This window comes from Gobio gobio (assembly GCF_949357685.1).
Source record: "Gobio gobio genome assembly, chromosome: 4".
NCBI lineage: Eukaryota > Metazoa > Chordata > Actinopteri > Cypriniformes > Gobionidae > Gobio > Gobio gobio.
The window spans coordinates 31,123,459-31,147,674 of NC_137100.1; the positions used below are offsets into that span (position 1 = coordinate 31,123,459).

The following is a 24,216-nucleotide window of genomic DNA, read 5'->3' on the forward strand; positions in this document are numbered from 1 at the left end:
GTCATAAAAAACAACAACAACTATCCAGATAAATCGCGCCATCCGGACAGAGTGAATTTGATTGTGGTTGGATGAGAAGGATATACACAAACCATTCAGACACCCTATTGGGTTGTACGCGATCAATCACGCCTGCACCTGCACAAATCACACACCATGTTGCCAGATAGGGCGGGTTCTCGCCGACGAGTCCGCACTTTCAGCCAATCAGCGATCAGCAGGCAGACGTGCTCATTCATGACTTTAGCCTGGTTTTTAGCGCAATGACTCGTAGCTGTATATTCCAGTGAGCAATGCCAGTGGCATAAATATACAGTAAATTGTATCTACAGTAAAGAGTGGGAGAGTGACTCAACTCTCAAACACCTGTGACTCGAAGACTCTTTATAAATATAACCGTGACTCCTGTCCATCGTCATATACACACTTAGGACATCTGCAACTAGCAACCCCGACAGCTGCTGAAAGAGCTTTAAATCAACGATTAATCTGCTTTGACTGTGCTAAGTGCATGTGCCATGTACTTCACGAAAGACATACTGTAGTTTTGTCAAAGCAAAGTGCAACACAAAGGTAAGCGCATTGTTGTTATTTTTTGTTGGCGGATTATTGTACAGTATCAATTAATTATGCATTTTGGCAGTGGTGTGGGCATTAACGTGTGAAATGCCTGTTTATTACATTGCTTTTTCCAATCTATATATTGAGCCCTTTTTAAAGTAAATTGGCTTCTTACTGTTGACATTGAAAATGATGTATGTGTTTTTCTGAGGGATAGCCGTTTTGACAGTTTCTACCTGGACATATAGTCATAGTTTTACTGGGATTTTTTATTTATTTTTTTATCATCAATGTTATGTTTTAAGGAGATAAAATGGTAACTTACTTATCAACATTGATTGGTATGGCAATAAAATAATATCATATTATTTTGGCAGTTAAAGTTTTTTTTTTTTTTCTTGGAGTGACTAGTTGCCTATAAGTATTGTAAGAGGTGCAAAATTGTTATCAATAACCAGGCATGTTATCAATAACCATTTTTTTTTAAATGTATAAATGTACATTTGGTGAGTTTTTTTGGGCTGGAAATCGTCTACCCAATCTGGCCACACTGATCACACATTCAAAAAATGGTTATTGATAACATGCCTCTGAATTTTGACTTTTTGCACCTTTACAATATTTATAGGCAACTAGTCATCAAATCTTCCGCTCCATGAAACACGTTAATGCTCAGTAGTACACATATGGTTCTTTAATGTATTTGCATTGTCCTAAAATGCGTTGATTTTCAATGGGAATATATGCGGCTGAAACGCATAGCCAAGTGCAACTAAAAATGTTCAACATTAACTTTTTAATATAACATTATAGTCATTATGGCCTTTAGAAAATTTTTTTTTTTGAGGAGGTGGGGTATGCACTGTGGCACGGCCTAATCTTTTGTCCTTAAAGGGATACTTCACCAAAAAATGAAAATTGTCATCATTTACTCACCCTCAAGTTGTTCCAAACCTGTATGAGTTTCTTTGTTCTGAAGATATTTTGAAGAATGTTTGTAACCAAGCAGATAGAGCAACCATTGACTGCCATAGTAGGGGAAAATACTATGGCAGTCAATGGTTGCTCTATTTGCTTGGTTTCAAACATTCTTCAATCTCCAGAACAAAGAAACTCATACAGGTTGGAACAACTTGAGGGTGAGTAAATGATGACAGAATTTTCATTTTTGGGTGAACTACCCTTTTAATGGCATTTTTTCCCCTTACATTACTTTTACTTTTATACTTTAAGTAGTTTTGAAACCAGTACTTTTACACTTTTACTTGAGTAAAAACCTTGAGTTGATACTTCAACTTCTACAGAAGTCTTTTTAAACCCCAGTATCTATACTTCTACCTGAGTAATGAATGCGAATACTTTTGACACCTCTGTCTAGACCTGATAAAATCATGTACATTAATACAATCTTAACTCTATGGAACACTCATGACTCACACATACATTTTTACTATCAAGAGAAAATTCATCAAAGTGTTGGAACCCACTGTCCATATTACTGGACTGTAATCATTCTACTCCTTTGAGGAACCTGTTTTATTCTGTTGATACTTTTGAAAAGGTTTTAACCAAGTAAATCCAAATTTAGTTTAGTTACAAAAGAATCTACCTCTTATTTAGGTTTATTGTTGATTAACTAAACCTGACTCTAGCCATGAATATAGCCTATGGCGAGGCAGCTGAGGTGTGCACCGATCGGGTTGCTTTGCGCCCAAAAGCACGTCTAGACACTGCTAAATTTAGCATATTTAAGCTATAAAAGCCCATGTAACACCATAGGATTCAGGTAAAATCGACTGAAGCGATTCCCTGATCTAAGCACAATAGCACAGCGGCAGTGGTGGAGGAAGTACTGAATCTCAGTACTTGAGTACATTTACATTTAGTCATTTAGCAGACGCTTTTATCCAAAGCGACTTACAAATGAGAGCAAAAGAAGCAACTAGAACAGTCAAGGGCAACAGTATGCAAGTGCTGTAGCAAGTCTCAGTTAATCTAGCTCAGAACACACAGGACAGTTTTTTTTATTTTTTTTTATAAATAAATTAGACAGACAGAAAATGAATAGAATGATAAGTGCTATATAAGTAAAAGTACAAATACCCCGAGAGATATTTACTTTTGTAAAAATAGAAGTAACACAATGACAACCTTACTTAAGTAAAAAGTACCTGATTTTAAATGTACTTTTTAAGTATTAAAAGTAAAAGTACTTGCATAACAATTTATTCTCTTAATGTCTATATTCTAATAATTAAAAACATTATGGACTGTGACATTTTAATTAAGTTAGTTTTGGGATAATGTAATTGTGCTTACCATCTGTGGCCCAGTTTACATTCTGTCTTACAATTCTGGCTATCGGGTGATCTGCAGAGTTAAATATCATTATTCTGAAGCAATATTCTCACTATAGTGTTCAGTGAACAGTATAGTCGCATTTAAATCTGCATATTTATGATATTTTACCTTTTATAAAAGGCATTTTCCCCCTAATCTTATTAAATATATGATATGCTTCAGCTTTCCTTTAATATTAATAAATTGTATCAACAACATTAAATTAGAATAAGACGATATAGGCCTGTTACCAATCAAATTAAATAATCTACACTGAAAAATTACAACTTAATTAAATTATGTTATGAGATTGTTAAAAAAAATTTTTTGAATACAAATAAGAAATGTTGGAAAGAATGTTTTAACATGAATCTAAACTGCCAGAAGGGGGCGGCAGGTATTAATGAGTGAATAATTGAGTCGATTCGTTCAAACGACTGATTTGTTCAAAAAGGCAGTCGTTTGTGAACAGGTCATTGAATCTTTGATTCAACCGATTCGTTCAAAACACTGAATCATTCAGTGACGCTCTGTGTTCCTGCTTTGTTTTGAAATCCTAACAATCCTGCTAAATCCTATTTGCTAAATCCTGCGTTATGGCGCTAATGTGTAAAGTCAGAGGCGTTGAAAAACTACCTGCTATCATCTCCCGGCAGCGCGCGCGGTCACGTGGTTCATGGAGCTCTCATAGACGCTTTTGACAGAAAGATCTCAGAGAATCTAAAAACTGTTGAAATGACCGATAGCATCTGGATATAGTAGCTGTTGCAGTGCTGCTCACGTTATCTAACTGAAGTTAGAGTCTAACGATATATTATGTACCACTAAACATTAACTCTAACGTGCTTCATAAAATAAATCTTCTATCAATATTCCTGAAAGGTCAACTAATGCCATAAAATCTCAAAATATGCAGTAATTTCGTCAGTTTGCCAGGAGTGTGCTTGAGATATACAAATGAGCCTACACTGAAATGAATGGGGTTCAGGGTTCAATGCTGGAACTATTATTGGTCACTCCATGACACGCTTTAAGTCTATGGGAGTGGTAACTAACGGCTCTGGCCAAAACGTGATTGGTTGGAGCGATAATGTGCTACAATTGGTCAGCACAATATGGCCGTAATCTGATTGGCTCAAGTAGATGGTGGGTGGAGTCTACCTATTTGTGGATTTGTGTAGATCTATGGTGTAGACGCTAGAAATGTTTCCATGCACTGCGGGTTAAGCAATACTCATTCCCTACTCTCAGGCAACCGAGGTTACATAAGTAACCGAGAAGTTCCCTTTCGAGAGTACTCTAGTATTGCGTAAGTTTAGCTTACGCTTATGGGAACCCGTAAGCGTGCCTACACTACGGCCTGAGTGCGAGAGCCAGAGGACCATAGAAGAGTGTATGAGACCCAATAAGAGGCCAAAGAGCAGTGAGCCCACATAAGGGTATATGCAGGAATATTCCTGTCATATAATTATAGGAACTAAACTGGACAGAGTCGGGCCTTATTGTTATAGAATGATATACTTTGTATATGGACTTGGATAACTAGACCAAATATAATTGGACCTTATAGTATAAAGAATATGTTAGAACATAGTGTTTATGTTATACTTTGTCCTTATGGTAAAAGATTTAACACCAGACCGGATAAATCGGGCCATATGGTGTTATAAAATGCATTAAGCATTTGTTTATATGGAAAGAACCAAAGCTTGTAACGCAGGAACTTCCAAGTTATAGAATTTGATAAATGTGGACGGAGAGGCCCAGCCTGCCGCCCAGATATCTTTAAGAGGTATTCCACTGGACCAAGCCCAAGACGAGGCCATGCCTCAGGTGGAATGAGCTCTGACCCCTATGGGGCAGCAGAGACCCTTTGACTCATAAGCCAGCGAGATTCTCTGCTTTGTGATTGTGCACCCTCTGGTGCGGCCGCCAAAGCATATGAAGAGCTGTTCCGATTGTCTAGAAGCGGCGGAATGCTCTAGATAAACTATAAAAGCCCTGACGGGACAGAGTAGATTTGCGTCTCTTTCATCCTCAGACGAGGGCAGAGCTAATAGCGAAATGATCTGTGCTCTGAACGGAGTGGAGAGCACTTTGGGTACATACCCGTGTCTTGGTTTGAGGACGACCCTGGAGTCGTTAGGCCCAAACTCAAGGCAGGAAGCGCTCACTGAGAGTGCATGTAAATCACCAATTCGCTTGACTGAAGCTAGTGCCAGGAGGAGAGCAGTCTTTAGCGAAAGGTGCTTCAGGCTCACAGACTGAAATGGCTCAAATGGGGGACCTTTCATGGCCTCTAGGACCGTAGGAAATGTCCCATATAGGAACCGATGGGGGTTGAGGCGGGTTCAGCCTCCTAGCTCCTCTGAGGAAGCGTGCGACTAGGTCGCTTCTCCCCAGTGGCTGTCCGGCCACATGAGCGTGAGACACTGCCATGGCAGCCAAATATATACTTTGAGCGTGGAGGGGGAGCGACCCGCGTCCAAAAGCTCTCGAAGAAAGGAGAGCACTTTAGGCACTCCACATGAGTATGGGTCCAGGTTCGCCATGTTCTTGCCAATCGCCAGGGCGGTGGTTTTCGTTGTGCGCAGGGCCAGGTCAGACGGCGGCCTTGCAAAAACCACTCATCCAGCCTGCTTCGTGTGGGCTCCTCAGGATGAGAACACTCGAGCCCGAGGTCATCCACGGCCCTGGTCAGCAGGCGAATGAGTTCAGAGTCGATGTTGGCTCTGACACCACTGGAACTAGCAAAGGTAGAGGGAGCGGGGTCCGCGACCAAGCCCGACCAGTCATCACTACCGGATGCAGCGAGGGAAAGGCTGTCATCCACGTCCTCTTCCACTTCTGGACCACCAAAGGACACAGTACCGGCCGCCAACTCAGCGGGGAGCTGATCATCCTTGACGAACAAGAAAGGAGAGGGAGAATCAGAGAGCGAGTTTTTTCGGCATGGGCTCACTTGTCTGTTCTGGCGCAGCCTGCTCCGGCATTCTCTGCGCGCAACGTTTCTTCTAGTGAGCAGGGTTCTCATCGAAGATGGCGAGTCGAGCCCACAGGGTCGGCAGCACCATCTCGTCACACTCAGGGCAGCCGCCCTTACAGAGTGCCACTTCCACATGTTCACGGCCCAGGCACACGGTGCACAGGATGTGCCGATCTTCACAAAGAGGGTGCCTGTACAGGAGGCACAGGAAATACGAGGCATTTTCAACAACGCCTGGCTCTTTGTGTGAGTGCTGCAGCGGCAACACACACACGGCTTAACAGGATATTGGCTCGCCAGATGGTGTTGTAAACTTCCATCCATTTAGCCCCAAAACCGGATGCTAATGGCTTGGTCAAAAGGAATTCTCTTAATTTATTGATACCTCATTTTAAATCTGACTCCATTAATAATTTTATCTGACTCCAATTCTAAGTGACTCCATAAAGTGTGCTACATTTAGAGTTTATCAGCTGATTTTACGATTAGTTGCGATTTAATTTTGATCATTGATTTTCTTTGTATCTTCCTAGTTTTCATATTCGTTCATCGAGAGACCCAATATCGCAGAGAAACGGACGCTTCCGGATGCGCGTTCACGGGCACAAAATGGTTACTTCTGTAATTAGTCAGAGGATGCAGAATTAATATTTTACCTTTAAGTGGTTGCACATGCTCACTCAACAAAAAGTGTAATTTTAGTAATATTCACGAACTGCAACCTGCCAATCCAGCGATAGTCAGAAATCGGAATATCGCGCACCCCATGCTTCAGTCGTGCCGTCATCGGTGTGATCTATCATAACCCCTAGATTTTGCGGAAATAAAGGAGTATACATCGATCCATACTAGAATAATGATTTCAGAATAATACAAGATAAATCAAGATTAACATTTATTTTGGCCAGACAGGAAAAGTAAATAAGTAAACAAGAATCCATGGTACACAACTGATCAGCGTAAAAACATAAAACACAATTGCAAAGCAATATGAAAATAATTTAAAAGAGACATCATGTCTGGCACAATACATGCAGTTTGGGTCAGTGTCTCAAAGACACTGACCCAGCACCACATGGGTGTTCTGACTACAGAATGTTTCCCCCTGAAAGTTTGGTTACCCAGCCTTAAATACTCCAACTAGAACAAAAGGGTTGTAAATATTTGCAACACAACCACCTGGTTTTGGGGGAATGGATCAGATATCTTTGAAGAGACTCCTTAAAAGGAGAACTGAATTCTCATTAGTTTTCAATCTTTCTAATACTACTAGTGACTGCAGTGAAACTGAGACCATTTAACCATTCGCACCGAGACCTTTAAAAAGACATCAAACATGAAAGGGATTAAACAATAGATTTACAAGATACATCATCACTGGTATATCTGGATTTGGTGACTTGAAAACAGGGCAAGGAGAGGGCAAAATGGGGAGGGGGTGAAATGTTTGTCAGGGTGGTGTCACACAGTTTCTGTGAGATCTTCTCTCAAGATTAGTGACTTTTATTGTTCAATTGCTGGGGTGTGTATCTCAGCTTTTGTCTTAGTACCAAAACCGATCCTTACAGTGTAGCGGAAACAGCGGCTGAAGGCAGAGTCCAGCGAAGGCAGGATCCGGCTTCCTCAGACTGCGAAGCAGGTGCTGGTAGCACTGAAGGCCTTATCAACAGCGGCGACTTCTGGATCCGGAGTTCAGCGAAGGGTGAGTCTGCTGAAGGAGATTAAATCTGAATCCTATGGTGTTACATGGGCTTTTATAGCTTAAATATGTTAAATTTAGCAGTGTCTAGACGTCCTTTTTTTTGGCGCGAAGTGCCCGATTGGTGCACGCCTCAGCTGCCTCGACATAGGTTCGTGCAGTTGCCACAGCACAGCCAATCAGTGCGCCAGTATGCTCTGCCTGGGTCTGCTGTGCAGCTGCACTGCGTTTTACATTATATAAATTATAAGGATTATTTTTGGCTTCATATTCTCAAAAAAAGGAGTAAACTTACGTAATATGAGAGTACTCTTGAAAGGGAACTATGGGCACTTTTATAATGAATATACAACAGTGGGGGTCCTTGGAGTTTAGGACCACTGGTCTAATGTAAGTTGACATCGCTCTTGTTTTACAAAGCCTTCCATTTTGTTATATATCTGCTATGGGCTTTAGTTTGTAGTGGTTTATTTTCTGTGACATCTGTGAAATTCATTCTAGAAGACTGATGTCCTCATCATTTGGCTGGTAGGCCTCAGGTTGGATCTGGACCGGAGCTGGAGCTGGTGGCGTCTCTGGTAACCTCGGTATGAGCATCCAAGCAAATGCAGAAAGATTAGCGTAGCCGTTGTTCATAATATATATTCATATATTACTTTCAAGATTATCTTGGGAATTTGTTTCAATTCAGGCAGACTAATGTAGCTGAATTACTGAATTTGGTTTTTATCCTCTCATTACAAATTGCTTGCTTACTAAAAATAAGCAAACTGTACCAGTAGTTTACAGTACTAAATTAGCTTTTCTGTATCAGAACCAAATAACTTAGCATGTTTTATAGCTTAGCTTGTAGCATGAGAAATGTGGTTTTCAAAAGATAAATTGACCATGCATAACACTATTGTAGGTCTTTATCTATAGTGAATGAAGTAACAAGAAATCCTTAATTTGGTTCCTAAAATAATGCTATCTACATTTATTTTTGCTCACCTGTGGTCTTCGCTTCCTTTTCTGTCTCTCTCAGTCGCTCGAGGTTAGTGTTGTGTGAAGCTGCTCACTCATTAAACTGACATGTGGGTCAATACTGTCATGTGACACCTCAGATCTCAGCTCAGCATAATTCTTGAATTATTCTATAAATGGTCTGATATTATTCTTGGAACTCGTGAGGCAGATTATTGCTTCAGACTTTTCACCAATAACTTGCACAACCTTTTTTATTCCATTCCTCTTTATCTACCGCCACATCCACTTTCTTCACCAAGGTCTTCATTTTTGTTTCTGTCTTCCTATTTCCACTATGTTCTTGTTTTGTTTTTTTTGTTCTAATAATACATTCCTCTTGCAAAGTTTTACCAGACATGAATCATTTTCCAAGGTTCTCTGTGTTTTCTTTTTATTCTTGTTCACTATCATTCTTCTCTAGACTCTCTTTCTGCTTTTCTGCTTCCACCTCATCCTGATCCACTTCAGTTGAATCTCCTTACTAAATCTACTCATCATGGCGTCACAACAGTATATAGAATGAACCAATTGTTTCATTTTGCTTGGTTACTGTTGCTATGGGTGCGTGCCTTTGCAACACAACATGGTGTCTTGAAAGAATTTAAAGAAATAAGAGGCATACATTTCAATGTTTGATTACTTATTTAGATGTTATTAAATGTTTACTATTAATATATTAGTTTATTAGTTTCATTGTGAGTTTAATTGCAAACCCCAAACACATTCTCTCTACACACACACACACACACAATTTTAGCAGGAATAATGAAACAGAAAAATCTGACGATTTATTTATTGAATTTATTTATTATACATTTCATAAACACATTTTCTCCACATCTATTTTTATGTGTTGCCCTAAGTACATTTCACAATTATTTAGGAATATTTTTTATTTTAATGAATAATTATATGAAATAAAAAGATTAAGATTAAATAAAAGATTATAAAGAATAAAATATTATTAAATATCAAATGCTGGTGACTTATTGCGTCTTAGAACAATTAATTTAAAGAAAAAGTCATACGGTACATAAAAGACATTAGAAAATGTCAGAAGAATCTTTCAGAAATTAAATATAATCAAAAAGTAATACGCTCAATAAACTAAAGCCATACATTTTTCTCTTAAAATAGAGCATTTTAAATCAAATCGCAGCCCACCTACTATAAGGGTAAGCCAATCTTGTTTAATGTAAATAAAGAAAAACTATATTTACATCAGTTTAAAAGTGTTCACGAACATAAATAGTGGGAAAACTAGAATCGCATTAGTTAAATATAGTTCCCGGTACCCCAGCTTGTGGTAAAACTGTGATTTTACTTTACATGATGCAGCAGATCTCTGCTATTAGGCTCCAAAAATGTCTTCATGGTATCTCTTCTCCACCTGCCAACAAAAAGATCTTGAGTTCACCGCTCACATATTCATAATATAAGTTCATACAAGGACATGAGGATTGAAACAGTGAATCTCACCTTCAACCTCTCCAGATATTCTCCAGCTTCCATGATGGTCATGCCTGTTTTACTCGCCAGGATATCTTGCAAAGTGCTAGCGATATCACGGGCCATGTGCATGCCACCGCAGACATACAGATGACCTGCGTTCTTGTGTAGAACCTCCAAGGCTTTTTCAGACAGCTGCTCCCTCAAGACGTCCTGCACATACATCTGTTCCAAACAACACAAGCCTTAGTCACAGACAGAAGACACAAACTGATACCAGTGCAGACTGAGAGAGCCTTACTGATTTTTGACACGCAAATAAATAAATTATTTTGAGCATAGTACAGCATAAACAGAATTTTAAAGATGTACCTTTGGTTTATCGGGTTGGCGAGAATAAGCTGTATTGACATTGCCCAGAATGCCATCAAGTCTCAACTTCAGTGTTTCTACTTTATACAGATGGTCTGTTTGTGAATCGCGGCACCCAAATAGCAGTGTCATAGGAGACAGTTGCAGACCTAAAAATGAGTCAATTAAATAAAGGCAATTCATTTAGGACAAAAACTTTGAGGATTTAAAATACATATAACCACAGACAGTTCTGTTTAAACTTAAATACCTACAATATGCAACAGTACTGTTTAAAAGTTTGGGGTCGGTAAGAAATCTTATGCTCATCAAAGCTGTATTTATTCAATTTAAAAATACAGTAAAACAGTAATGTTGTATAATAAAATAATTTAAAATGACTGTTTTCTGTTTGAATATATGTTCAAAATGTAATTTATTCCTGTGAAGGCAAAGCTGAATTTTTTTAGCATCATTACTCCAGTCTTCAGTGTCACAAGATCCTTCAGAAATCATTATAATATGCTGATTTGTTGCTAAAGAAACATTTATTATTATTATCAATTTTGAAAACAGTTGTTCTCCTTTGTGGAATATAACTTTTTTGAAACAGTGTAAAGGTATTCACTGTCACTTCTGATCAATTTAATGCATCCTTGCTGAATAAAATCTTACTGACACCAAACCTTTGAACAGTAGTGTGTAACTCGTCAAATAAAATGCAGGATATTGAAATAACTGGTTTGGATGGAACCTCAATGCCTCTTATGGCAAGAATCATCATAATATGCTTTCGTGTCTAAACTTCATGGCCTTAAATTGAGAACTCACTTATATTACCTGTCTTTTTCATGTCATGAATGCGCTGTTGCCAGAAGCTGCGGAAAGGAGCAATCCCACTGCCAGCCCCTATCAGAACAACAGGAGTGCTTGGGTCTTCTGGAAGATGGAACCCACCCGAGCTGAAATAATGAGCATTAAACAAGTACAGAATGTTAAAATGTCCCTTTTAAGTATTTAAATGAGATTCAGCATTTTAACTAACTATCATCAGTACCGGTGAACGAAGCAGGGGACTGTGTGTCCTCTTTTGATGGTGTTAAGCCATGTGCTGCAGGTGCCAAAATGCATTGGGCCCTCTCCAGCTACGATAAAACAGAACAGAACGTCAACTTCATGTCTCACACGGTGTTTGATTATGAAAGAACAATCCAATATCTTTGTTTTGTATGTTTAGTATCATACCCTGGGTGTGGTACTCCACCACAGACACCGTGAGGTGCAGCTCGTTCGGATGACGGTCCAATGAGGAGCTGACAGAATACAGACGGGGCTTCAGCAGAGGAAGCTGGCTGAGAAGGAAGGCGGTAGGGACTTTTAGAGAGTGAAATTCTCCAAGCACCTCCAAGAAGGTGGGCCTGTAGAAATCTTTCCATGTAGAATATTCCTGGAAATCCTATGGAGAAATGGTAGAATGCTCTAAATGCATCTACTGGTAATGTGTAATTTAGTATAAAATGGTAAAGAAAAGTCCATTTAGGTTACCGATGCAAGTGCCTCAAGTCGTTTGCGATCCTCTTCCTGACCGGCCACTGTAGAGAGTTTGCGCAGGAGGCTTTGTGAAGGTGGAGTCGTGATATCAATGAAGTATGTAAGAGCCTGGACTAGAGTGCAAGCAGGGATACGTTCATCTGTCTGCCATTTAATTTCCTCTGCAAGACAACACAGGAAAGAGACATCAAAATAAGCTTGGATTTCCCTTCTCAACTATACTTGCATATATTTTATTATAACTGCCATTAGTGATTGTTACCAGGGCTAGAGTCAGAGAGGGACTCCAGGTGAAGGCTCTGGTTAATAGGAGGGGCATCTGGGAGATGCTTCACAATACCATTCACCAACTCTGCAGAATTCTCAGGAAAAATCCCCACATGATCTCCAGGGGCAAAGTTCAAGGCCTCTGTGTTTCCATCCGTCTTCAGCTCAACCAGTATAGTAGAACGACTGAAAATAGACAAAATATGTTTAAAAAAAAAAAACCCAGCACTGTCAAATGTGTACAAGCTCAGCTGACAGGGAATTTAGCTAACATTGTGGCAAGGTTCTCTCATAGTTACGTTAATAGAACGTTCATTCACACTTCTTTAATAATTAACATAAAAACGTTATTTATACATTGTTCATGGAACATTCTTTTCTGAAACATTTTAGTTGGACTTTCGTCTGAAATAACAATGTTCAGGTAATATTTAAAAGAAACATTTCCATGATAATAACATTCACATAAGCAAGGGGAAAAAAAACGTTCAGCGAACATTCAGAAATAACCTTACTTTAACGTTACTACTATAGCTAAATGGGAACGTTAGCAAAACGTTCTTAGAACATATTTTTGTAAGCTGGGAGTTAGTTATGTAGTGAAATTGTAGAGTCAAACCTTGACTGAGCGCTCTGCAGTTGCTGTCTTCTTTTCAGCGTCATAGGAAACACAGTTTTAGAGTGAAGAGCAGACAGTGCTGTAAAAACAAGATTCATTTGTGTAAATACTGCATTATGGGAAAAATTTGATTGAGTTTGGATAGATATAGACTTTTATTAAACTACCTTTTTTGTTAATGTTTAGATAAGTAGAGGTTGGTAGACGTGTACCTGTTATTTGGTCCAGAGCACAGCTGTCATGCTGCACCCTGTATCTCTGTGGGTCCCAGCCGTACGACTGTTGCTCAACACCCTTCAGCTGTTTTTTAATGTTAAACTCCTCACATGCATCCTTAAAAAAACAGAGATATGCCATTCATTTCTTGTTCATTGCTGTATTAGTATAAGATTTATTGAATTATCCAAGCACAGAGGGAAACCTCCCCAACCTTAAAAGCAGTGCAAGCCCAGGCAGAGAAGGCCTCGTCCTGCCCATTAAGTTCATCTCCCTCCCCCGTGGCAGTCAGACGCTTGGCCCCCAGCTCAGCAAGCTTGTCATCCACAGCATGGGCAAAAGCACAGAATTGTGGGTACACACGTGAGCCAAGGCCAAACACACTGTACCTGTAATTGAGAAGAGGATGTCAGGGCTCCTGTTCTACAAGAGCATATTGACAGGTGATAAAAGTGACAATCTTTGCATTGTTAGGCTACAAACCTGACATTATTTTTCAGGTTTTGCCAGCTGAAAAGCTGCTTTCTGAAGCTCTGAAGGAAAGAAAATATTAAATGTCAAAAATCTCATTTTGAATTCCTGTGGAAATTGAACAGTAATGGTTAAATGGTAATTTGTTAAAGAAATGAATACTTTTATTCAGGATGCTTTAAATTGATTAAAAGTAACAGTGAAAATGTACAGTTACAATAGATTTCTCAAGTCAGCTAAATTACTTTTAAACTTTCTATTCATGAAATAAATGTATCACAGTTTCCACAAAAAATATTAAGCAGCACAACTGTTATCAACACTGATAATAATAAGAAATGTTTCTTAAGCAGCTGCTGATCATGTTATTTAATATGATAATATTTCTGGTTTTACTGTATTTTTGATAAAAAATGCATGGATCATGAGAGGTCTTTCAAAAACATAAACAATCTTAAATGACCCCAAATATTTGAATGGTAGTATACTCTATATAATATGATTTTTATTTAATTATTCACAAAATGATGCACATACGATTCCATTTCCCGGACTTTCCCCATTGCCGAAAGTACTGGTGACCACCATCAGAAGGCTCTCTGTCTCAAGCTCACTGAAATCATAGTCCTCCATGCATACCAGCTGTTTTACAAAAACAAGAATGAATCTTAGTTTTGGATCCCATGTTTTCGTTGTTGCTCATATACTGTACATTTGGAAGCATTTCTCAAAGACAGCATTTCTTACCCTGGTGTCAAAGGCGCGTTTGAGCATGGTGTTCAGTTTTTTGGCAAAGGTCAGTGACTTCCCTGTTTCGGTGGCATAGAGAACAGTGCAGCGCACTCTCTTGGCCATGACTGCTTTGATGAGTATTTGAGAAAAAAACACTGCTCTAAAAAGAAAGAACACAAGTATGTTGATGTAAATGGCGTTGGTCGTTGGCATTAATGTACTGTGTTGTATTGTTTGGAGAAGCTGCTGGTCTGTAAGTACCTTATCAATCCTTTGAAGCTGACCTTACATCTCCGAAGTCCTTTCTTCTCATCTTTCCACTTGTGTGTTAGCCATGGATCAGCCTTAAAAAACAGCAACATATACACCATATTTACACTGCTAATGTCAAAATTCTCTTTAGAAACACTGCTGTTTAAAAGTTAGGGGTTGGTGAGATTTTCTAATGTCTTCAGTCTTAAATCATTCTAATATGCTGATTTGGAGCTCAAGAAACATTTGTTGTTATTATTATTATCAATGTTGAAAACAGTTGTGTGGCTTAATATTTTTGTGAAAATCATGATACAATTTTGTAGGATTATTTGATGAATACAAAGTTCAGTAGAACAGCATTTATTTGAAATATAAATCTTTTGAAACCTTATGGGCCCTATTTTAACGATCTGTGCGCATGGCGTAGGTGCACTTAGAGCGTGTCCAAATCCACTTTTGCAAGTTTAACGACAGAAAAAACAGTTGGCGCGCCAGGTGCATAGTCCAAAAGGGTTCAGAGTTCAATCAGAGTCTCATCTCCCATTCCCTTTAAAAGTCAGTTGCGCTTGCACCATGGCGGATTTGATATTTACATGGCGGAATTTGCGTGCGGAAAGACTGAACGCTTCTCCTGAGAGAACAGAAAAATGTGTGTGTGCTGCTGCGTCTTATTTATATGTTTCATCTCTAGTGGTCTCTAAAGATTTTCAACCCTTCTAAGAATATGTTACCTGATAATAGAAAAAAGGAGAAAGGATGTAGTTGAGCATCTCCTGATGGTACACAGGGGTGAGGGAGCCAGACATGGGCGGGACCAGCCACACCCAATCAGCTGGACAGCCTCCACGCAGACGAACTTCTGTCTCCAAGTGCTGCATGAAGGACTCGCTTGCTGAATGGTGGTCTGTGATGGTGACCTTATTTTTCTGAACAGCAATATAACAACATCAAGACCAATAAATATCTAAATGGCTTTATCTTCTTTAGTATTAGTAAGTATTATTTCAGATACAATGAGTGAGATGATCTTAAATCAATTTGCATGTCAGTATTTCAACAGTACAACAGTGGAAGGACACTTTACCTGGTAACTATGAATCACGGCAACATTGATAGCCACGAGTGCCTGGTCTTTCCACAGAGAAGACAGCTTGCGTGTCTCTAAGCCCATTAGCTTGCCAACACACTACCGGAGAACCGCAAAACATAAGTATCAAAAGTATCAAGATGTGGTAAGCTACCGCTATTAGACAGTAAACTACCTCCAAAATGTTGTAGCGCTGGCTGTCGCAGAAGTCCCTCACTCCAATCTCTGTGCCCATGTACCAGCCGTTGAAAGGACATGCTGTGAATTCCAGGCCACCGATTTCCATTAGCATGTTGGCCACTGCAGGAATCGCATACCACTTGAGGTCTAGATCTTTGAACCATTCATACCTGGTCAAAAGCAGAGCACAACACTTTTTTATCAGAAAATACAATTTTAGAAATCAAATTTCTCCCCCTTTTCCCTGAAATGACCCAAATCACTTACTCTGGATGCTCTATTGGGACCTCCAGAATCAGTTCTGAAGGAATATCAAAAAGTTCAGGGTCCTCTCCATTCACCTGCAGGACTAGCGGGAGCACATCAAAGCGACCATACTTTGGTTTCCATCCTAGCTGAATACACACCTGTAAAAAGAGTGCACAAAATATCCAGCAGTTATCAAATGGGATTATTTCTTAACAAAGGCAAGGTTTGCAGATGCCATTTAAAAAAAAAAAAAAAAGGTAAGAGATCCTGTAAAACAGAGGACATCTATTTGTCCTCCCCAAAGCTTCTATTTTATTTACCTGTGTAAACTCCACACCTGATGGGTCCCCGATCACACTGCCATCTTCCATCTGATAGCCAGCATACTTTATAAGCTGACCGTTCCAAACACGGAAATCACGATCTCCATCTGTTCTTTGGGGGAACACAGTGATGGCAGACCTGCCAAAACCAAAACGATAAAAGGAGTTCCTCAATTATTCAAAGTCAGATTCTAAATGAAAACCCTGTTTCTTCACACACTGTAAAAAGTGTTCTCACATTATCTGACCTTTTAAAATGACGTAATTCAATATAGCCATATAGCTGATTCATTTGGATAAAAGCAACATAGATGTTACCACATTAAGTGCCGTTTTAGATTAACTAAATCAAAATGTTTTGTCAATTTGTATATGAAGGATTAAATAAGACTTATTTCCATTGTTTATGTTTGTATTTTGTAAGAACTAATGTTTCACATGCGTACTAGCATGATTTTTTTTTAACGTAGTGAAACGTATTTTGGTATTTACCACTGTGCCTTTTGCAGAGGATATGTTACCTAAAACTATGTTGCGTTTTTGGTGTAACCCTGGCTTAACATTTGCATATGTGGAAAAAATAGATTTGTAACATAGGCTACATGTAATAAAGCATTTTGGCTACATAGCATACTTAGTGCTGCTAGTTAGAATACTTACAAATTGTAGTCAGTTAGTGTTTCCAAAATACAAAATTTTTTGTAATTCATTACACATTTAAGGTAATATAATCAGACTACTTTTTGATTACTTTTGTCCTAACTCGTTTATCTCATTGATTTGACTGTATTCTTGCACCACTAGTATAAAAATACAAAGAGATAGAAAATATATTGCATTCTTTGTTATCAACAACGTGAAGTGCATTAAATATTACATCACGTCAGAGTTTCCCAGACTGGGGTTCCTGATGGAACTGCAGGGGGTTCGTGAGTATAATGAAAAGCTATTAAGTAATTAAATTTTAAAATTAAAAAAAAAAATTTTTTTAAATAAAGACAAAATAAAATAAAAATGTCATCTGACCATCAGCCGACATCAGATAATTTAATTTTACTATTATTATTATTATTGATTTAATTTTATTAGTGACCTAACTTATTAACTTAAAATCTTGGGGGGTACTTAACTACATATACTTAAGTAAGTACTTATATATATTATATTAAATATATTAGGTCAAAGAGGTTCAGCTTATTAAAAAGTTTGGAAATCCCTGCATTGCATGTAGCAATATGAAACGTTGTACATTTTAATGTGTCTAAAAAAAGACTAAAAACTTCTAAAGACAGTAACACATGGTTAAATGACTCACTGAATGATGTGTTTGTCAGGAGTTGATTAGTTATGTAATGTTGTAATGTTTAGAAAACACTTCTTAAAATTAAAATGATTTCTCTGAATCCAGTGATCAAAATGTTTTCAGTGAAAGTCACATGACTAGTGGCTGGTCTGTGTGTGCCATTTCACAAACCTGGAAGACTTTTTTCAACGTATAAGCTGCTTTTTTTTTAAAGGAATTTTTAAAAGATAAAAAAGTAGTAGGGAGAATCAGAAAATGATAAACGATTTACTGCCGTTGCGAGGATAACATGTAATCATGTAATCAATAAAAAAGTAACTGTAGTCTGATTACAGGTATTTTAAAAGGTAATGTAATCTAATTACAAGTACTTCATTTTTGGAATCTGATTAAGTAATACAGAATACATGTAATCAGTTAGCATTTTTTCACAATTCAGAATTACATGTAATTCAATGAGCCTATTATATTTACCCTTTCTTATGACATTTAATAAAATACTGAATAATGTCAGATATTATATAAAAAAACTCAATGTAATGTTCTAAAAAATATACCAATTTGGAATGCATTTATTTACTTTTTATTTATTCATTTATTTGTTTTTATCCTGGCGTTTTACTTGCACTGCCTTGGTAAATCTGATGATAATGGCCATTTTGCAATAAATTTAACTCACCTCAAGTTTCCTCCATTGGTGGCATACTTAAGATGAGTACACAAGGCATGAAACATGTCCTCGGTAGTCTCGCAGTTACGCGCATCGAAAAGCTGCAAAAAGATGTAGGGTATATAAACACACAACATGGCTGTAGAAGTACTATGATCTAAAAAAACAAAACAACATCTCAAACCTGTAAATTAGCCCACTGGATCCTGCCAATGCACCTGGGTGCGTTTCTCCACGCCTGTTTGGCCCCAAAAGTGAGTTCATCTGTAGTGAGTGAGTAGGACCCAGTCAGGGTGATCTCCAGTGTGACTCTTTCAATCCGAGCCTGGTGCTCCGTGTGATTGGGGCTGAACAAAAGGTAAGAATGAGTTATTTACATTGTAAAGTAAACCGACTGTTACATTTCCATACCTGTTTGACAAGTCAAAAAATGTTTATATATATATATATATATATATATATATATATATATATATATATATATATATATATATATATATATATATATATATATATATATATATATATATATTTACCATTTACAGAAACCTAATAAAAATCGAATCTTATTCCACTTTGACGGGTGAAACCTCACACCACTCACATAAGGAGAATCTCTCAAGAGTAAAAATGAAAGGAAGGCAGTTGACAGGATCTCCTCTCGCACCTCTCCTCCCACACAATCACATCTCAATACACATGCATGATGGCATTTGCCTATCAAGAAGGTTTAGCTTGACTGGTTTTAGGTTCAAGTCAGGCTGAATGCTTGGAGAAAGGCTCCCCCTACTTATTGTATGAATTAAGTGTTGAATTTTAAGCCTGGCCTATAATATTATTCATGAATGTATTAGAATACTTGTAATGCTTAAATTGCAATGCCGTTAAATCATTTTATTAGAGAATACATTGCTCTTACATTTTGAATGATTTGTAGTACTGGTTGATGAAATCCACTGCCTGAGTTAGGATGTCATCTGAGGAATGTGTGATTTTGGAAGGTCCGCGTATCAGAGTTTTGGGATTCATTATGGAGCCCTCGCAAGTTTTTGAATTGCAAGGCATATTCTTTGGGGTGGGGGGGAAGGGGAGATAAAATGCATTTTAAGTACTTTTTCAGTAAAAGTAACTTCATCTGCATAATTCTTATTGAATCCTTCATTGCTACACCACAAACCTGCTGTAAACATTAAGCTATTTTGATTAAAATTTGAAGATACCTTAACTGCTCTGTGATGCAGTGTATCTTGTTGGGTCGAGCCATCCTTATAGTTTCGCAAATGAACAGCGAATGGACATCGAAGTGGGCGATCGACTGATAACTGTTAGTGTGGGAAATGTATATGTTAATCAAACAGAAGGACACAATAAATATTTTGCGAAATATGAGATGCTTTACTAACCTTAGACTGCACAGTCGGTTTGTCATTTTCACTGGTTGTGGTTTGGGCTTGTTTTCCCATCCTGCTGAAAATATTATTGCAGCCAACTCTTAATAAATGTCTATGAGATTTACTGTACGATTTTCAGTTACAGTATCGCTGTATCCGGACATGCAGAATAAGAGGAAAGACAGTTAATGAAAGTTGTCATTAAATGAATGAAAGAAAGAAAGAAACACAATTGGAGTACTTACCTATTTCAACTCGATTTCAAGTCTCTGTGCCAGTACCGAAAGAGCAGTAGTAATCTGTTTCACATTCTGGTCATCTGTTTTAACATCTCATTATATAGTCCAGTTAAGAACGCTACACTGGGCGGATCATTGCCTCCCATGACTGTATAGGGTGTGAGCAATCAAAAGCACCTTCCTTGACGTGAAAAAGGAAGGACCACACAAAGTTAGAAACTTCCTTGATTGAAAGCAAGATCTTTTAATTAAAATTCCTTTCCTTTTTCCTCAGTAATATAAATAGTACATGATCATATGGCCTAACCAAGTTGCTAAATTCTAACTCGCTGCTTTAAAACCCCAACAATGGGAGGCTATTAAAAAACAGCAGCAACAATGATCTAGACCACTTGAACCGTATGATTTGATTTCGAATATTGCAGGCAACAGAAAACCTTTTGCTGGAAAATAAACATATTAAACATTAAATAGATTAGAAACAGGCAGAAATTAACATACGGTATTATGATGTGACTATGACGATTGCAGGACATTGTGGAATACTAGAATTTTATGTAATGATTATGTAATGTGGAGAATATTGTATTTGTCATCAGCTTCGCAGTGCCATTTCCAGTTTTCTAAAGATAACCGATGACACTTATATAACAGTCTTCTCATCTATCAACTGTAACCTACTGTCTGACAGATTTTTGACATTTCCGCAGTCTTATCTGTTTATCACCTCGTAGCTCCCTTTATAACTTCAAATTGGCTTTTAGCCCATTTGGTTCCCGGTTACACACCTACAAACTGATAGACAAGAATTCTTTAAATAAACATGTCCATTCCAGCTGGATCAATGGTGAAGAATTTAAGAGGCATTTCCGCGAAAGACATTTTATCTTTTTTCAGTCTTATGAATTTGAATTGCATAATTTCTCCATGCTTAAAAAGCACCTTTTAGGCAATGCCATCTGGTGAGCTTAGACAACATTAAACAGTGCATCTCACCACTGACGTCCTAGAGATTTCCTTCAGTGATAACAGACTAAGGTATGTTTTCTCAAGAAACACAAAAGGGCATGTTTCTACCTTAAATATAGCTTTTAAAATGGCTTGACATATTTAAAACATTGAGCCATGTAACTCCGCCACATTTCTGCTTGACACATTCCAGTAACTGTTTTACGGTCTGAAATTAATCTTGTCATGTCACTACAAGTTGTTATCATAGATAACTAAAACATGAAAACAATTTTATCGTAGTAAAACCAAATATTTAAAAACCATGGACTCATGCCCAGTATTTCATGTATGTATTTTTCTATTTGTCATATGATGGATTGCTGTCAAGAAGTGTATGTGGAATTATTCATAGAAAAAGAGTGCCGTGGAAAATTAATGTGACTGCTCTTGTTTAATTTGGTCCTTGATCTTCGGGTTAACCTCGCGTTCACTTCCCTACTACAATGGAGCAATGGACTAATGCTTTCCACACTAGTCAGAGATCAACTCTCACTTGAATGTCATTTAAATGTTTGTATTGTCTTTGTTGAGAGAGATAATACATTAAGATACAGTGCAATCAGTCAGAGAGTGGCACAGTGCTCATTCAGTAAATGAACAGCTAAACAGATGTGTTTTGAGTCTGGATTTGAAAGTGGCTATACTGTTGGAGCACATCTGATCTCTTCAGGAAGCTGGTTCCTAAAATAGCTAAAAGCAGACTCTCCTTGCTTTGGTATCTCTTAGCGACTTGATCCCGATGACCTTAGTGATCTTTTAAGTTAATATTCAATCAGCATCTGAAATGTTTTGAGGTCCTATAGGCCATTGAGTGATTTATAAACAAGTAACAGTACTTTAAAATATATTCTGAATGTAACTGGAAGCCAATGCAGGGACCTGAGGACTGGTGTGACATGTTCATATTTGCTGGTTCTACATTCTGAGCTGCGGCTGTCTAATGGTCTTTTTTGGAAAGACCATTGTAATAGTCCATCCTGCTGGTGATGAAAGCATGAACAAGTTTCTCTTGGAAACAAAGCACCTCATTCTTGCAATATTTTTTAAGATGAAAGTATGCTGGTTTATTTATTGCTTTTACATGGCTACTGAAACTTAGGTCCGACTCTAAAATCACACTAAGATTCCTGACTTGGTTTTTAGTTTTTAGAGCCCTATAGCCTCAAGGTATGCATTCACCTTGACAATTTCACCTTTGTTTCCAAATGCAATGCGCTCAGTTTTGTCTTTGTTTAATAATGGTCTAATAATCGTATGTTTTTAAACACTTTGCTGCTGATCGTCACCTCGTATCCAAATGGCTCACTGATGCATTGCAATACATATAAATGTATAATATTGTGGATGTGCCATCTTGACAAGTTTCTTCTTTTTGCTTCTTCTAACCTCAGTGTTTATTTGAAATGCACAGTGAACTGCAAATAAACGAGATTGTGGAAAATGATGTCTTGAGATAATCAGGAACAGATAATCTGGCCGATACTGATGTGCACGGATTCTATAGAACCTTCGTGTAAAACTGGTTTTCCAGCTGAGAAGATGAGAACACACACCCTGCAATAAAACTCACTAATCTGGAGAGATCGCAAAGACAACGCCTTTACCAGACTTCTCTCCTCGCCCGTCTATGATCATCCCCCCCCCCCCCCCCCCCCCCCCCAACTCAAGTGAAAGTTCACTGCAGTCACTTATGAGAAAGATTGAAAACTTAGGAGCTAGTTATTACTTTATTAAGTATTATATGGATATTTTTCTAACACAAATGCATCACTTCACTTCAGAAGCCCTTTATTAACCCCCTGGAGCCGTATGGATTACTTTTATGATGGATGGATGGATGCACTTTTTTGGGCTTCAAAATTTCAACTCCCATTCACTGCCATTATAAAGCTTGGAAGAGCCAGGACATTTTTTAATATAACTCCAATTGTATTCGTCTGAAAGAAGAAAGTCATATAGGATGGCTTGAAGGTGAGTAAATCATGGGGGGTAATTTTAATTTTTGGGTGACCTATCCCTTTAATTGAACATCACAGAAGCACTGAAAAGACCAAGTACCTTTGCCCACGCCATTAGATTCTGTCTTTGGACGGACAAGCGGTCCTTACGATTGTTTCTGAAACTGATGTGAATAAATAGCTTGTGAAAAGGGTGAAATAGTTTCCTTGAAGAACAGTAACACTTTTAGAACAAACTAGGTAAGCCTTTTAGCCATTTCCTTACTGCCAAAAAAAGGATTTTGGGTTATGCAGGAAGTTTGTTTCACAAGTTCACACATACAATTAATCAGATGTTAAAAGATATTCAAAAAATGTAAATTGAAATGACAACCAAACCTCTCCAAACCTGCATGACATCCTTTTTTCAACCAAACCGTTTTGGTGACCATTGACTTCCATTGTACGGAGAGAGAAAAAAGTTCCAAAGAAGAAATTCATACAGACTTGAAAAGGAGTAAATGACAGAATTTTCATTTTGGGGTGAATGTTCCCTTTAATATTTCACAAGAATAGAAGATTTTATATTTGTATAATTTATACATTTATGAACAGTGCTTTTGAATTTAAGAAGGATCCTTTAATCCTACTCAGCTCTCAGGAGCACCTTTCATGAGCACAGAATATATATATTTTTGGTTAATAAAAAAATTAATACTGTTTTCTAAACAATGACATGACATGATTAGAACAGACAATGAGATTAAAATATACAAATAATTTATATCCTCAAAAAAGAAACAGTGCTCTCAAGTCCAGTGGTCTCTCAGCGCTCCAGGTCAGGGGCCCGTTCTTCGTACCTCGCTTAATACATCTAAGATGATTTGACAGATCCCAGATCTTTTAATCGTGATAACTGATCTCTGGCTAATTTGGTTCTTCAAACGAATTTGCGGATTGGATTAAAATATCTGGGGCACGTTCAAAGCTCAAACCGGTGCGCAACCTTTTGCTATGGTTTCCGGTTGAACGTCATGTTTCCAATGCAGCGCATTTTTTGTAACTTTTCGAGCGGCTCCGCATCAGAAGATGCACGAGTTCAAGGCGAATCTAGCCGAGCCTGACACATCATACCGGCACCCAGTTTGCACGTACAAATTAGTTGCTTATATTTACAAAATGAGCCTACAAAAGCAGAAATAAGCCCTTTTATTGAAAATAAAGATAATAAGAATGTTCACGAAACTAAATTAAAATATAAGAGATCGTTATTTTAATTGTATACATGTAGCCTACATACATTTTTGTTCTAATGTCGCTTTAA

At 37.9% G+C, this 24,216-nt stretch overlaps 1 protein-coding gene across 1 annotated transcript; it reads right to left on the reverse strand.

Annotated features, from left to right (window-relative positions):
* Window positions 1–9,850: 9,850 nt before the first annotated feature.
* nos2a (nitric oxide synthase 2a, inducible) lies at window positions 9,851–19,793 on the reverse strand. Its single transcript, XM_079814693.1, has 25 exons — window positions 19,718–19,793; window positions 19,535–19,636; window positions 19,234–19,382; window positions 18,499–18,661; window positions 18,324–18,415; window positions 16,339–16,480; window positions 16,037–16,176; window positions 15,765–15,939; window positions 15,587–15,688; window positions 15,234–15,428; window positions 14,509–14,591; window positions 14,263–14,407; window positions 14,053–14,157; window positions 13,528–13,577; window positions 13,259–13,433; window positions 13,041–13,161; window positions 12,829–12,907; window positions 12,205–12,395; window positions 11,937–12,103; window positions 11,637–11,847; window positions 11,449–11,536; window positions 11,232–11,353; window positions 10,413–10,561; window positions 10,071–10,265; window positions 9,851–9,981 (listed from the first exon to the last, which is right to left on the reverse strand). The coding sequence occupies exons 1-25, from the start codon at window positions 19,775–19,777 to the stop codon at window positions 9,943–9,945; spliced, it is 3,240 nt and encodes a 1,079-aa protein (XP_079670819.1). The 5' UTR covers window positions 19,778–19,793; the 3' UTR covers window positions 9,851–9,942.
* Between the last annotated feature and the right edge of the window lie 4,423 nt (window positions 19,794–24,216).

What these genes read in the sequence shown, in the direction of transcription:
- nos2a (XM_079814693.1), bottom strand. Translation starts at nt 19,777, where the DNA reads ATGGGAAAACAAGCCCAAACCACAACCAGTGAAAATGACAAACCGACT. An exon ending in TACTACAAATCATTCAAAAT is followed by an intron (nt 18,662 to 19,233) that starts GTAAGAGCAATG and finishes CCTTTTGTTCAG; the next exon opens with CCCCAATCACACGGAGCACC. An exon ending in CTGCAGAGCGCTCAGTCAAG is followed by an intron (nt 12,396 to 12,828) that starts GTTTGACTCTAC and finishes GTCTATTTTCAG; the next exon opens with TCGTTCTACTATACTGGTTG.